General features: G+C 42.4%; 1 protein-coding gene across 1 annotated transcript in view; it reads right to left on the bottom strand.

The window, feature by feature from the left end:
* PCSK2 (proprotein convertase subtilisin/kexin type 2) overlaps positions 1-15,449 on the bottom strand; it is a 99,798-nt gene extending 84,349 nt beyond the window's left edge. Inside the window, exon 1 of the mRNA XM_041477194.1 lies at positions 14,936-15,449. Coding sequence (XP_041333128.1) covers positions 14,936-15,121 — 186 coding nt within the window. The 5' untranslated portion in view covers positions 15,122-15,449. The remainder of the gene's footprint in view (positions 1-14,935) is intronic.
* Between the last annotated feature and the right edge of the window lie 305 nt (positions 15,450-15,754).

The following is a 15,754-nucleotide window of genomic DNA, read 5'->3' as shown; positions in this document are numbered from 1 at the left end:
TCCACAGTTATCCCAGTAATCTTTGAGGAACTCTGATATTTTATGGTTCACATGGTTTTTCACACCAGATCAATTAAACCCAGAGGGAGACACCTAGGAAGGCAGCTCAGTGAGGCAATACCTGAAAGATTATGTGATCCAGCACTGTGGATTGTGAATAATTAATAGCAGAAACCAAGCAATTTTCAGGAAGAATCTAAACCCTGCAGTAAATCCTTGAAATCAATGACCATACATTTGGGAGAAATCACACACCAGGAAAGGGCCTAAAATGCCAAGCTTTGAAGAGGATTTTGCACTGAGATGTGTGAATACCACAAGAAATGACTGAAACTTTCAATTCTGAGGGACTCCTGCTGCCAGATCAGTAACTTACTGGTCCCAACCAAATGGAGGACACAGGCAGCTCACAGGAGGATTTACACTCCCACTACCAGCTACTCCAGGAAGTGTCTTTTGATTTGGAGCTGCAGCAAAAGAGCAAATAGTGAAATGAACAGTGCAAATAATGAAATTAAATGAAATGAAAACAGATCTCCTGTACATAAAGACTTCTGAGTGCCATCAGTAGCTGTAGCTGTAAAGCTGGAAATGTTACGGAGTAAAATTCCTATTCTGGCAGCAGCAGGCTCAGCATGTACCATGGAGCAATAATGCACTCAGCCTGGTGACTCAGGTTCTTTTTGTAAGACAAAAGCAAAGCTTCCTGCCCTCAAAAAAAATAGCAATTAAGTAAGATAACTAATTACTGGAAAGCACTTTAACATTCAAGTGAGGAAGATTACTTAGAATTAGAAATAGGCCTAGTTATTGCCTTGATGTATAAATATTGTCCATTACAAGGCACGACTGCCAGAATCTCAGGAATTACAAGCACTTCATTACTTGCAATAGTTGTATAAATGTACTGGTGGAAAATACATATAAACAAAACCAGAATCACAAATACAAAACAGCAAGTAGAGCAAAACATTTGATATCTGCCTGTCTCCTTCTTTTCTTCATATTTGCAGTCTCCTTGTGGTTATTAATAAACACTTTCTGAAGCAAAAATGAAATGCGTTTAACCCTCTTTCTGAAGGATGTGGACAAGAAAATAACTTTTAAAAATTCAGTGATCAACTAAATGCAGCAAAGGAAAACTCTTTCAGTGGAAGAGGCTTAACTGAAAGCAAAACAGACTTGATGATCTTAGGGTCTTTTCCAACCTTAACAATCCGTGATTCTATGAAAATGGCGAAGATGCAGCATTTGGTATAGAAAGAAGCAGGAAATGTTTCATTTTGTCCACAGTTTTAGCACCAATATGTCTGAGGTATCTTAGCTGTTCTCAAGCTACTGCTGAACCACAGAGGTTGAGGTGTAATTATCGCTGAAATAAAAATGAGAAAAGTTAAATTCATGGTTCTCAACCTTTCTGCACTTTCCTCCTTACAGTCCTTCCCCAGAAAGAAAAGGGAGTGACTCTGTGCTGCCCTGGATGCCACTGCAGTGAAGAAGGGCTGTAAACACATAGCTACAATTCTCCCCTGTCAGGCCCAAGCATTGCTCCTGAGAGGTGCCATTCCCTGGTACTAAAAGGGAGAAAAAGATAGTCCTGAGCCCTCAGCTGCTCTGAGAAGGAAAAATCAGGTATCAAGTAAAGCCTGTTCCTCAGAGACACCTGATCTAGGATGAGGCAGCACACAGAGATAGCTCCCCAGAGCTGATGGCTCCCATCCCATCTTGACTGAGAAAATCAAACTGCTCTTCTTTCTTGGTCTTGCCTTGAACAATATGCACAGTGACACCAGTTGCAGTTTTGCCTGTCACAAAGCAAAGGAAATCAATATAAGCTGCAAAGCAGTGAGGAAGTTTAAAGAAAAGCCACAGAAAGACTAAAATCAGGTACTGTTTCTCATTCTAAAACTGCAGCAAGTAAGACCACCTTGGGCAGAGCTAACACAGAAAACAAGCATCAGCATCTCCTGACCAGAAAGCCCATCTAGCAAAGGTATTATGAAGCAGCAATAAATTCTTAAGAAAATTCCCAAGTTGAATTAAGCTGCCAGTGGCATCAATACTTTATCTGGCTCCCTGGGAGAGGTCCAGCATTCACAGTCTGTCACTATCTTTAAGAGGTAATATAGAATACAACAAAAATAAAGATGAACATTGGTTCCAAGGCTTATCTTTAATATAAAATTTTACTGGCTCCTTGTCTTTAACATTGCATTTTACTGGCTCACTACAGAGCTCTACATACATTATGGTGCTCACAAAAAGCTTAAGAACAACCTGGATTGCCCCCTCTTGTTTTAATGGGAACTATCTCTGCTCAGCCTTCCCATGCTGCCTTTCACACTGTTTCAGATAATGCAGAATCCCTACAGCACTCTGCTGACTTATGTGCATCATTTCCAACCATTTCTCCCCAATACTGTAATATTCTAAAACCAGTTTACTTTAACCTTTTGTTAAGTCACCAATGGGAACAGTCTGCAACAACTTTCTTTTGAGCAAAATCATTGATAAATACAAGAAGGTCAATTTATAGCAAGTTACCACCTCCTTTGGCCACCAAAATAAGCATAAATGGATCTGTCAGTGAATGGGATTCACAGAAAGCACTCATGCAGCCAGGCTGACAAAGACCCTCCCCAGAGCTCCTTGCCTGCCTTAGTATGAATATCTGGCCATGGATGTGAGAGTTCAAACAAACACTGGTGCCAAAGGAAAAAATCCCCCAAATAATAATTTAATTTTTTCCTTTTTTTAAAGAAGTATAACATAAAACATGTCTCCCCACAGAGTCCAAGCACTGCCCAAGCATCACTCCTGACTTTGAAAGGAACCATAAATTGGCACAGGTGAGCCCTTTCATCCCATTACTGCTCAGTAATTACAACGGCAGAAAATATGACCTAAACCCAGTACAAATAAATGTATTTGATGAAAAGGCAAATACATTGCAGGCCCCACAGGCCTCACACATTCAGTTACCATTGTAAGTGAAGCACAACAAAGTACCTCACAGCAGAAATTAGAAACCTTTTTATCCCAGTTTCACCAAATGCACTGAGGATGCTTATAAATATTCTATATTAATTTTTAAACTCTCTTGCTCTAATTTTCCCCCACCCCAATTAGCATTAGAAATCATTTTACCTTTAAATACACCTTTAGATGGGAGCTAAGCCTGAAGTCAAAAACACTCACTCACTTTAGGGATAAGGGCCATGTAAGAGAAGAGCCAGCCAGAAACACCAGCAGCCTCAGGCACCGAAATGACACAGAACAAAGCACGAACACTAAAGGATTAATTCAAACACTGGCAGAGAAATGTGAAATAGCACAGAGGACTAAACTGCACCAGAGATCACCCAGCACGAAATCCAGTCACTGTGTCCCCAGGGCCCCAGGCAAGGATTTCCACTTGCTCATGTGTGTGCTATAATTACGCTGAGGGCTCAAAATAAGGATCTCAGGTGGAGCCAGGGTTCTGCACAAGCTCCAAACAGCCCCAAGGACTGGCACAGTCAGGCCCAGGTCTGAGTGCTATGATTCAGTCTTCTGGATCAGTTCTCCCTGTACCTGTGTCTGAGCCAGCTGCCTCCACCAAAGTCTAATCGGCTTCCCTTGGCAAATCTTGGAGGTGGAGGGGTTCCCTTGGCAGGTGGAGGGGTTATAGCCATAGATTCAATACTCCCAAAAGGTACATTTCGTATGAAAACATCATCAGATCATCCTTGTGAAATCAATTCAGTAACACAAAGTGAAAATTTCTCTTACAAATTAATTCATAAATGCCTGTCTTAGACATTTTCATGTGTTTTCAGCTGTTTCATATAAATATCCAACCATCTCTTAAAGGAATCAGCAACTGGGGGTGAGATTAAGGGACCAAGACTAAGTAGAGAGATACAAAAGTCAATGGAAATATTGTAACACACATGATAACAAGGCCACCTGTTACTGTTATTTAGAATAGTGGTTATCCTGTAAGAACACAGAAATCCTGCTTAAAAAGTTCTATTACATCTCAAGCCAGCAGAGGTCATTTCCCATGGTTTCTCAAAGGTTTCCTCACCACCACAGCAAAATATCTTCTCCTTGAAAAACAGGTAAAGCCAAAAGTGATGTCCAAAGAATTTGTAAAATATATGCCTTAGGATTTTATTTTATCCAACAGGATAAAACAAAGCCTTTTGCCTAGTCCCTCTTGCATGCAGCAAGAACAAGGTTAAACAGTCTCCTCAACAGCTGGACACGAGGTGTTTAATAAAAACCTGGAGGTAAATTAAACTTAACCAGTTGTGGACTGCGATTACACTTACATGTCCAAGCTGTCCACGAGTAATTTATGTGAATGCCCTGCACAATTCATGGCAAAAGAGGCCCTTTCCAAGCATGATTCATCTCACTTTTCTGAGGTGGCCATGTTAGGGCTGAGCCCCAGGAGCTCTTTCACTCTGAAGTCTCTAAGAGAAGCACTGCTGTTCAGGTAGAGCAATTCTGATGTTAAATGGCTACTGTCATTTTCTCATCAGTTTTATTGTTAGATTACCCCACCCAGTGCTTCCAAGCATTTACAAAACACTGCTCCATTGGCTTGGTTACAAGCTTGTGATAGTTGGAATTTGATCTGCAATTGAATGAATCACACAGGTGTAAGGTTTTACTGTATCTGTGTCACTGTTAGGTTTGTCACTGGAGAGCTCCATCCTGCAAGCACATAAAGTCATACAAGTCATCAGTGACAATACTCTGGATTTGCTGATAGTTTTATCAGTGAATTGGAGAAGTCATTTGACACTTTAAAAATTGTTATTCTAGTTTATGGGAATTGATCTGTGCAGTTTAGAGAGTTTTATCTGTTACTCCCCAGTAACTGTAAACACCATTATCAATTCTACCACTTGCAGGATCCCAAGCAGGATACTTCCCAGATTTCGAGGAGAATGTTGCTTATACACTAGAGCTCAAATTGCACTGTCTGGCTTAATCCAGACTGCCATTACCTGGAGTAGGTGATTATTATTGTTTGGCTGACAGGTTGAAGTAAAGGCTGAGCAATCATCATTATGTCCTCTTACATAAATGGGGTGGCTGTGGGTGTGTGTGCAAGAAGAGCACGCCAGTCAAGCCCCAGGCACCAGAAAAAATTCTGGAGTTCAGCACCAAAAAATGCTCACTGGGAGCATCTACCAAGTGTGTTGTCATTTTTAGCAGCAACAAACTACCACTGGGAAAAGGAGACAACCTCTCCAATCATTCAGCTACACAACTCGATTACAACTACACAAACAACAGATAAACACACACATCATTTAGAATAATTAAGTAAATATGATTTCATGAGAAGGTGAATCAATTAAATTTTCTTAAAGCAGGTATGTGTTACACAAAAATTTTTTTTACACAAATGGGGAGAATTTTACCATTCTATTAAAACAAAACAAAAACATCTCCACCCAATAAAAACAAAATAATAACAAAAGAACACAACAAAATAGAATAAACAAACACACACACACACCCAAACCTAAACAAACAAAAATGAGAAAAGAAGACAAACAGAAATCAAGACTCCGGACATTCTTTAGAGACAATTAGTCAATACTTGACCCAGCTAATTAACCATAACTCATTTAGTCTGAGGCAGTCAGTGCTGCACTAATAAAGGGAGGAAAAAGGATGGTAACCAGAAGTGGCTTTGCCAGTTCTATGTTTTATTAACAAAGGTGAATAAAAATTTTGGCTGTAAGTACCTGTCTCCTGCTTGGAGCCATGGAGCTCCTCAGGGTATCCTGTCACTTTTTTGATGTTCTGCTGTGTTTTCAAAGCATCTCTCAAGTTGTTAATACTCTGTACAAGTTTTCACACTTCAAACGACCTTCTCTCCAAGATCATTCAACCCATGACCATTTCCTTTGCTATTTCCCTCTCTGCCCTTGCTTCACATGGTAGCAACTCTGCTTTAGGACAGAGCCAGAACTAAATTTGCAAAGACATGAGTTTCAGCATCTTCTTCATTAGGAGAATCTTGGGCAATTAAAGCTGTAACATTCTTGTATCAGTTGCCTCCCGTGTAAAATGGCATACTCCTACAAGCACTAGTTTAGTTATTTTATTTATTGATAGGATTCACTTAATAAATGTTTGCACAGTATTACAGGCTGTGATATGAAACTCTTAACTGTAAAATGCCAAGTGCCACTGCAAACATATATTAATGGGTATATCTACACATGTAATATACCTGAGAAATCAGGCACTTCCTTAACAACAAATATTTGTTAAATGTTGTAATATATTTAAGAAATAGAAGATGGAAATCTCTTCTTTCTATCGGAATATCTTCCTTAGAGAAATTGACTCAGTCTGCAAATTTAAATGGCCATGGTACGCTTCTGAGATAGATCAATATTGCTGACAGCAATTAGCACTGCTTGTAAAAGGCCACTTTGCCTCACTCCTGATTTACAGCCCATCTCTCCTTTCAAGCATGCAACCAAACAGGTTGACTACTACTGTCACACAGGAGCCTAGTGCCACATCAGCTTCAGAAATACAGAGATAAAAGCCATGAGCTAAAGTTTACTGTTTAAAAAACAACATTCAGATGCAGCATGCCCCAGACACAAAATACCAGTACTTAAACCTCACCGATGAAGAAGGGCAACACGCTGCTAAACACGGAGATCCTGATCCTCAGTAAGACACTTGGGCATTATTTTTAAGTCTACATTCATGTAACAAAGTGGCTACATAAACATGTGTGCAAGTGCTTACTTAGCTCATACAGCATCTAAAAGCAGTCAGGAACTCAAGCCTGAATGAAGTAGAGTGATAAGAGCAACTCAGAGCAAAATTAGTTCGTTACTGACAAGAGTTACTCAAGAAGGCACAGAAGATGTGAATTACTCTAATGCAAAGATGCTGGCTCTTACTGACACTTTAAGAAGATCTGACCTCTCTTGCAATTCAAAACCTTTACTCTTTCCTTTTTACTCTGTGTCTGTTTAATGCTAGGCTGCTAAGCAAGAGCTGATAAACAGAAAATGCTTCACAGAGAGGTTTCTGTTATTACATTGCACTGAAAAATCTTCCAGTTGCCAGAGAAGCAGTCAGTTCCTTCAGAAAAATATGTGCTTTATGGGAGAGAAGCCCATGGGTAACAATTAGAAACAAAACTGTGACATTAAAGGACAGGACAGGAGGGTCACACTGTTTCTCCTTTTTTTTATTTTTTTTAACATAAGGTAGTATGATCGAGAAAAGCAGGGGAAGGAAGCCTCAAGAAAAACATTTTCAGCAGAGCCAAGGAAAAGAAAACTTTGGAACACTGCTGTTTTCCTTATTTTTGTAAAGTTTCTTGATTCTGCTAGGAGGAAGTCACAGACACTATCCTCACTACCACAAGATCAGGTCAGGGGCAAAACCTTTACTCATGCCACCACAACCTGGAGAGAGCTCCTGTTGACTCTTGACAAAAAAGCATAATGATCACTTTACAACAAGGAGCAGCTGCTCTGAGTGGGGTCAAGAGCTCTGTGGTAGACAGAAGAAAAAGCATGACTTAAACCTAGCAATAATGATGAGGAAGGAAAGCAAACAGCAACACCCAACACCACCTCTTACCCTTCCTCCCAGGGCCTTGCTCACTGACCTTTCAGACATCTGATAAATAAGACTTTTACTGCCAATTAATAAATGATGGAAGTCTATTGCTGGCAGAAATTGTTTTCAGTCCAGCATGTGCTTATATGTTATCTTGCTCCTATGACATTAGTCAAGCAAGGAAAATGTAGCAAAGGAAAATTTTAATTAATCACTCAGCGTTTCAGCCTTTAGAGCCTGAAAAATGGGTTTCTCTAGCAAGGTATAATATATTTAACATGAATAATATGTGTTCAGTTAGAAGGGGGGAAAAGGGATTTTACAGAATCACACTGAATGTTTTAATCTTCATCAAAAGAAAGAAAAATATCCACTTGCTTTTCTGACATGGTTCTATTCTGAACTATATCTTAATTGTAGGAGAAATTGAATGGTTTTACAGTTAAGAGATGAAAAGTAAATTTGCCTGTGAAGTTTGGGGGTTTAAATGGCAATATAAAAATTAAAAGATGGAAATGCTGTCAAGATGATGATGTCGTAATCCACAACCATCATTCCATCAATGTTAGCAGCCAGTTCTTCCAAATGTGTTCCAGATCTGATTTTTGATACTTCATTCAAATTCTGAACTGACAGTTCCACTTTACAACTGGCTCTAACTTCTAAACAGCTAAGTTCAGCTGAAACACTGTTCTAAAATGAATCAATACAGGGAAGCAGAAAGTCCCCATGGGACTGATGGGAATCCAACAGTCATGGTTATAGCTAATTCACCATATTTGGCTGCAGCTAAAAGCCTTAAAAAGAAGCTTCTGCTGCCCTTGGTGTTGCACAGTAGGTGACAGAGACAGTACTCACCCACAGAGCAGATTTCAGCATCACACTCCTCCGTTTCACTGGCTTTTCATAAAAAATGAGTAGGTAGAAAGAAGGATCCTTTGTCATCAGGAAAGGGAAGGCTCTATTCCATCTCTTTTACTACCCATACAAGGAAGAGATTTACCTCTTTGGCTCTAGTTTTATATCCAACAATTATCTGAAACTAAAATTGTCTACTTAATAATATTTAAATATATATTTGCTGGGTTTCAGGTATTCACAGATTGATTCTTTGGAGAAAACTGCTCTGGCATATTCATCTTATTCATCTGGAAGCAAATAATCTAGTTCAGTCATGAGTATCTGGGATACATGTGCCAATTGGTTTGATGTAAACACTGAGGTCACTATCATTACCATTTGCTTTCTATGGACAAAGTAGCTAAGAATATAACATTTCCACAGAAGTCTTGTTTGAGAAGGTAGGCAATACAGGACAACGTCCCAGTTCACTCCTTGTAAAAGAGCTATTACTACCCAACTTACTTATTTATAATCACAGTGTATAAACAGACAGAGTGGCCAAGCTCATAATTTCTTTTTTAAGTCCAAGCTCCTGCTACTTGCTGAACACAACCAGCACAGCTGAGTTACACTGCTGAGCTACTGTCACAAATCTATGACCAAACTGTATTTCACACTGCATGATAAACTGTGTGGCATGGCCACTCAGAACTTCACACAGTACACACCGAATTCAGCTCTCCCTGGGATGCTGCTTTCTGTCACAAAACATGGCCTGAGCCTGCTGAGCTGAAATTAAATCTCCATTTCAGTAGCACAGGGTTTGCCTTTTCAATGAACTTATGAGAGTTAAATGCAGAGTTTGCCTTGATTTACAAGAGCAACACACTAGACTTTGACAAATACTTGAGCAGTTCAGCTTCTTCCCACCAGAGGCCATAGGTGGATGGAAGGGTTGAGCTGCTCACTGCAATATTTATAGCCACCATGCAGCAGCATCCTGTAGAGACCTGACCCATTTAATTATCTGAAAAAGTTGGAAAAAAAAATAAAAATAAGAAGAACAGGGTTTCTGATGATTGGAATAACATTGCAGGACAAAGGTAAATTTTACATCTATTAACAACACTGAATTTGCTACTACCGCTCACACAGAAACTACCCACCCATTCTGTGGACTGGAACTGCACAGAAGAGTTTCCCAGCTATAATATTTTAATAAGAACTGGCATAATTTATTATTCATTTTAACAGTTTGGCTTGATTTCCAGCTCACAGAATATTCTGTGAGCATGGACATTTCTCAGAACTTACAAGTGGAAACTATCTACCAGGCAAATTCTACCTATGTTTTGGCAACTACTTTGCAACTGCTTTATTACAAACATTTGGAACTTGAGTTGCATGTGTCAATTTTAACTGAACAACTCCATTGACTGATGAGGTTAAAGGTCATATGCAAACTTCTATTTAGCTGCACTAAGCAGTAACTATTACCAGCATAACTATCCCAGGGAATCTAGAAGCTCTTATGTTGCTGTTGATTTTGCTTGGTTTTGTTTGTTTGTGTTTTTTGAAATCAACATGATCTTCTTGTTAAAAGCTCCAGTGGAAATTAAATTTCTGCTAATATTGTTCTGACTTGGAATGAGTGAAACAGTCAGTACTCCTACACTGATAGTAACAGCACTGCAGTTGGGTTTGTTTCCCCACTTTAACCACATCAGTATGGTTACAGCAGTAAAAGTTTTCCTAAGAGTTGCTGGGGTCTTATATCTTGTCACCTGGCATGTTTTGTGAAGAAGATAGAAGGCTATCTTTCATATTCACACAACAGTTGGGTTTTCAAAGAGATACCAAGAAATTCAAACACCTCTGTCCTTTTCTGAAGGAGACAAGCAGCAGACGCAGTTCCCGGGACCATTTGCCTGCTAATAAACAAATGCCAAGGATGCCCAGCACTCTGGGCTAGATGGCAGGAGATAGACTAGTGCACAGCATGTTCCAGTATGCTGGGATCACAGCATTCAGGGAATGCTGTCCACTTCTTACACGTTTTCTCCTTGACACTGGCAAAACTAAATACAATGTAAATGAAAACCAATAATTGCACATTCCCCATTGGGCTACAGCATCAAAAAAAAAAAAAAGTGAAAAAAGAACTGCACTTGTGATGCAGTTCCTGGGTCTCTACCACATGGTCTATTTTGCAAATGGGTCCAAACAATATGGAATAAATAAAATTATAAATGCTGGCAGCTTTATAAACTGAGAGAATTCCATAACTCTCTGTTTACTGAGCTGTAGTTCAGGAAAAAAAACCAAAAATCTGTAAAGGTAAGGTTTAATCTGCATGTTTTGCCAAGAAACAACTACACCACTTATTCAAAACAATGAAGCAATTACAGTGGGGCTCTACAGTAAGGGAGTCTAACCTTACTGTTTTACATTCAAACAAGTGTAAAATCTGACAAGGTAATTATTTTATAGCTCAAACAGAACATGCACCACCAGCAAACAGTCTGAGTCTCTGGCAGAGAAGGAGTTTTACAGAAACTGGGTTAGGGATGTGCTTGAGCCTGTGGTTTACAGATCTTCTTGATAATTTACATCTTTCATGTGCATAATTGATTACATTTAAGTAACAGGATTTTTTTTTTTTTGTTTGCTCCAAGTCAGCGAGTGTTTGCTCCTGGAGCTGTTTATGCATTCAAGGCAAAACACAAAGTATTAAAGTATTAAAAAAAAAAAAAAAAGCAAACATCTATTTTCCAGATTTAGAGGTTGATCTGCACAGGAGGGCATTTTAAGGGTTTAGTATGTGCATCCCAGGATGAAATGTTCAGGATCCCTGACAGAAATCCCAGCAAAGCGCTCTCAAGGCTGTGAACTCATTATTCTGCCTCTTGGTCTGCCTTCTACACCACATCAACTCCCACCTCGCAGGTGGGAAAAAATAGACCAGCTTTAAGCAACACAAACATAAAATTCTCCACATTTTCAAATCCATGTTTGGTTCTTATTTTAAAATCCGGGGCCACTGAATGCTAGCTGTTTAAAACCCTTCACCTCAATGCAAAATATTTAGCTTTATAGTTATGGTGGCATTTTGTGGACTGTCTCAGTGTCGCTGTTGTTGATGAAATGGAAAGAGATGCCTAAACTCTGATCTCCAAATAGAAGACCTTTCTAAATGCATCTTCTACCTCTCCTTGTTAGAAATTAATTGAAAAATTGCAAGGCAAGGTCAGAAAGCAGTTTTTTTCAGCCTGCATTAAGAAATGTATTCTGATGACAACCGTGCCAAGAGGTAAATAAATTAAATGGGGGGGGGGGGATGGGACAGGACCCAATCAAAACCAAAAACTTGCTCTTTCTGCAGTTCTTACAGTATTAGGGGGGCATTCTCACAACTCCTGAATGCTCAAAGATGGTAAGACTAACCATTTTAAGAAAAAAGTATGTTTTATTACAGTATCTGTTTCACCAGAAATACATAGAATCAATTTTAGCACGTAAAAATTGAGTGAAAAATTGCAAATATTAAAATAACAATCAAAGAGCACAATCAGCATTACAAAGATGTCTGTATTCAGGATTAATTCAGGGAAGATTAAAGAAAAATTGACTACTCTTTTTGACACATTAGGATCCTAGACCTAAACAAAAGCACCTGTTTATGTAAGCACCAAGCCCTTCTCAATCAATTCATCAAGCACTGAATTTAAAGAACACATTCAGCCTACCTGACATCTTGTAGGGGTTTCAAAATGATGGAAGGAAGCATGGCCAAGGAATCAATTAGAAAGCACATCATGCAGTCCATCACATCAATCTTAAAGGCAATGCTTTCTCATGCATTTCTACAGAAATCTGCTGTTAAGTAAACGTCATATGCACTTGCTCAGAGATTGCTTGTTTTTGGGGAAAAAAAAGTGCACTAAAAATACATAATTTAAAAACCAGCTCCCATAAAGTCATGTTAAAAGAGATCTGTGATACCCTAAAGGCATAAAAGGAATCTTTCTCATACACATCTTAAATTCACACACAATAAAAAAAGAATCTGCTCTTGTGTTCCTACACTGTACTGAAATAAAGGTGATTATTCTCAGACCATGGCTCTTCTCCAATATGGGCAAAGTTAACTGGATTTGTTTTAAGTAAATAACTCAATATATCATCCAAACAGCATGTGTCATTGAAGTAGCTAAAAGACCACTTCTATTTCTGATGTAATTTGGGAGTGTGGGGGGGTGGATGTGTGCTGGTATTTTTTGAATATTTCATTAGACAGCACATCTGCACACAGTAGTTTCCCTCGAGAGCCTCCCACTAACAGCTCTGTGCTTCTCCACACGGCCACGTTCAACTTCCTGCACTGTCGATATCGCCATGAAAGCTGAGTCTGCAGACTGTAGGCTGCTAGACAAGCCTGACGATAGCAAAACAGAGAGGAGATTCTTCAGCACTACCGAAGAGCCACTGGTATAAATGATACATGCTTCTACTGGCAGCCAATTATCACCACCCAAACCCCGTCAAGAATAGAGATTGCTATCAGCCTCTCACTGATTGTCCTCCAACACGCCCAGTAAAATGTCAAACCCTACCAACTTTTCCCCTTCCCTAAAATTACTGCCTTGCAGAAAGCAGAGTGATATTTCCTCTTACAGCTGGGGAGGAGGGGTGGCAAGCTTTTCAGGGATTGGGATAGTATAACCCAGAAAACTTCAGACAGTATGTGCTGAGTACAGGACCCAGCGCAGCCACCTGCTGCCCCACGCCATGAGCACGCACACACACATCACACCATGGCTCTGCTGGGCTTCATTCCTAGAGACACCCGTGTCCACAGCCTCCTCGCAGCCAGTCCTGGAAAGCAGGTACTCCCTCTCCTCTTGCACACCCGAGGGACTTCCCTCCAGCTCAGGTGAGCTACAAGGCTGATTTCCATGAAAAAGCTGTATGTCTCCTAATGGGGCCAAGGCATCCTGGAGAGAAGCATGGTAGAGGGGAGAGGATTTGAACAGCCCACAAGCTGCATTTCCCCATCCTACAAAATCCTCTCTCTCTCTGTCTGTCTCTTCCCCACTTGGACCACAGGATCATTTGAAAGCATCTAGCAAAAGTCATACGAAATTGATCTATGCAGGAGCATACCCTTCTTTCCTCATAAGGCCTTATCAGTCAGACAATCCCAGGAGACGAGGAAGGGAACACCATCAGGAAGAGACTAGAAGAGGAAAACTGTTAACCAAAAAGCTGTATCTAAATCTCATATAACAAAACATAATCCACACAATGAATCCTTTCCCAAATGTATCAGCAGCTATCTGTCACTATCATGACGAGGCTGTGTGCCTAAAACAAAAGCATCTTATCAGAGCAGGAATTAGCTGTGGTCACAGCAACAATGATCTTGTCCTCATTTCTCTGACAAGCTCCCACTGGAGTTGAAACGAGGCAACCTGAGGGAGGGAGCCTCACTTGATATGTTTTTTTAATTTTTATTTTTAAATCAAGGTTTACAGCCATTTCACTCAGTCATGTTCAGGGTGCTATTATCATTCATTTCCTTGGATGTAGGATCAGGCTTCATTGCATAACTACCAGGAAAAGAAAAAAACCCAAACAAGCAGCAGCAACGCTCACAGCCCGCTTTTCTTTCGCACCCCTCCAAGCAAGTCTGCCAGGAACTGTACTGACCAGGGCACTCTATCAGCCTCTCCCTGTTTTCACCCCAGGTCTTACTGTACCCTAAAATATTTAGAGGTCCAATTATTATTTGAAAGTGAGAGATTTCTAGCAGAGGTGGACGCTCTAGGAGCCAGGAGGGGACCTGTCACTCTGGCTACGTTTGCTTTCCTAGGATCTCAGGAGTCAAAACAACCTCCAATGGCACTTGAAGTTTCCCAACTTACATTTTTAGGGAAAAGCGTTCATTACTTATCATGGGATCGTCCTATTTCACTAGGAGAATAACAGGGATATTAAGAAGTGTCAAACCCCCTATGAAATCTTCTATTCAAATTGTGTGCAGGCTTCTCCATGGAGATGAGGCTTTCCTTTTTCCGCAGGTGCTCGAGCCGCTCCAGGCGCGCTCGGGAAGCCCTAGGCGGCAGCCCCAGCCCCGCAGGATGGGAGCTCCTCCATGGCAGGATGTTTACATAGTAAGTCAAAAGGCACCGAGTTTCCATGTGGGAAACTCCGCTCTCCCTCCAAGATAACCACCCAGCTGGGCCAATGCCGAGGAACACCTGCAGTTGCTCTTGGCACCGCTATTCCTCCAAGCCCCTGGAGAAGCGGGAATTAGCGCGGGTCCAGCGGGACGCGCTCCGCGCCGTCCCCTCCCGCAGGTGAGCGGCGGCCAGCCCCGCGCCAGGGCCACCCCGGCGCGGCCGCTCGCCCCCGGCAGACACGGATCCCGCCTGCCCCGAGCGCACGGCGAAGGGCACCGCAGAGCTCCGACCCCGCGCGGGGGGCTTACCTTGCGCACCCCGCCGAAGCCGTGCTCCGCCGCTACCCGCTCGGCCTCCGCCTGGCCCCCGCCGTGCAGCTCCACCAAGAAATGGTTGCTGTAGACGGCTCCGCGGGCCGGGGCGCCGAGGAAGTGCAGGAGAAAGAGGAGGAGGAGGAGGAGGGAGCCCCGAAGCAGCGGCGGCCCCGGCGGCATGGCCCCGCGCTGCGCGCCCGCGGAGGCAGCCCGCCGGGCGGGCGGGCGAGAGAGGGAGCGCCCAAAGGATGGGAGGGGAGGAAGGCGAAAAAAAAAATTCAACCAAATGGGAGCGGCAGAGGCAAGAGGAGAGCAGCGCGGAGAGGACCGGCCGGGCGGCGCGGATGCGTGTTCCACGGCGGCCGAGGGGCAGCAGCAGCCGAGCGGGGAGGGGGGGGACGCGCCGCTCTGCCAATCATGGGGGGGAGGATCGCCTCGGCCCCCCTTCCCTCCCAGCTCCCGGAACGCTCCGCACGCCTCCCCGGCACCCCACCCACGCTGCACTCCCACCTTCCACAGCCCTGCCCCTGCAAAGCCGCACCCCCCGATCGCAGCGCGCAGCAGCCCCCTCCCAGCTCCAGCCGAGCCGAGCCGAGCCGTGCCCGGACCCCCCGGCTGTGCCTGCTGAGGGGGAAGGTCGCCGAGGGGAGGCAGACACCCCGAAGCTGGAGCCTCTACGGGGCTGGCTGTAGGGACTGGAGTACGAAAGACTTTGGCAAGACCCTGACCCTCGGGACTGGCGCCCAGCTTCTCTCTTCGACCCAGCGAACACAAAATATCTGGAGTTCCCCCCTAGCCTCCCGTTCTAGCCAG

The sequence above is a fragment of the Pyrgilauda ruficollis genome, unplaced genomic scaffold, assembly GCF_017590135.1.
Source record: "Pyrgilauda ruficollis isolate IOZ18807 unplaced genomic scaffold, ASM1759013v1 scaffold4, whole genome shotgun sequence".
In the NCBI taxonomy this organism is placed as follows: Eukaryota; Metazoa; Chordata; class Aves; order Passeriformes; family Passeridae; genus Pyrgilauda; species Pyrgilauda ruficollis.
This window is presented reverse-complemented; position numbering and strand designations above follow the sequence as displayed.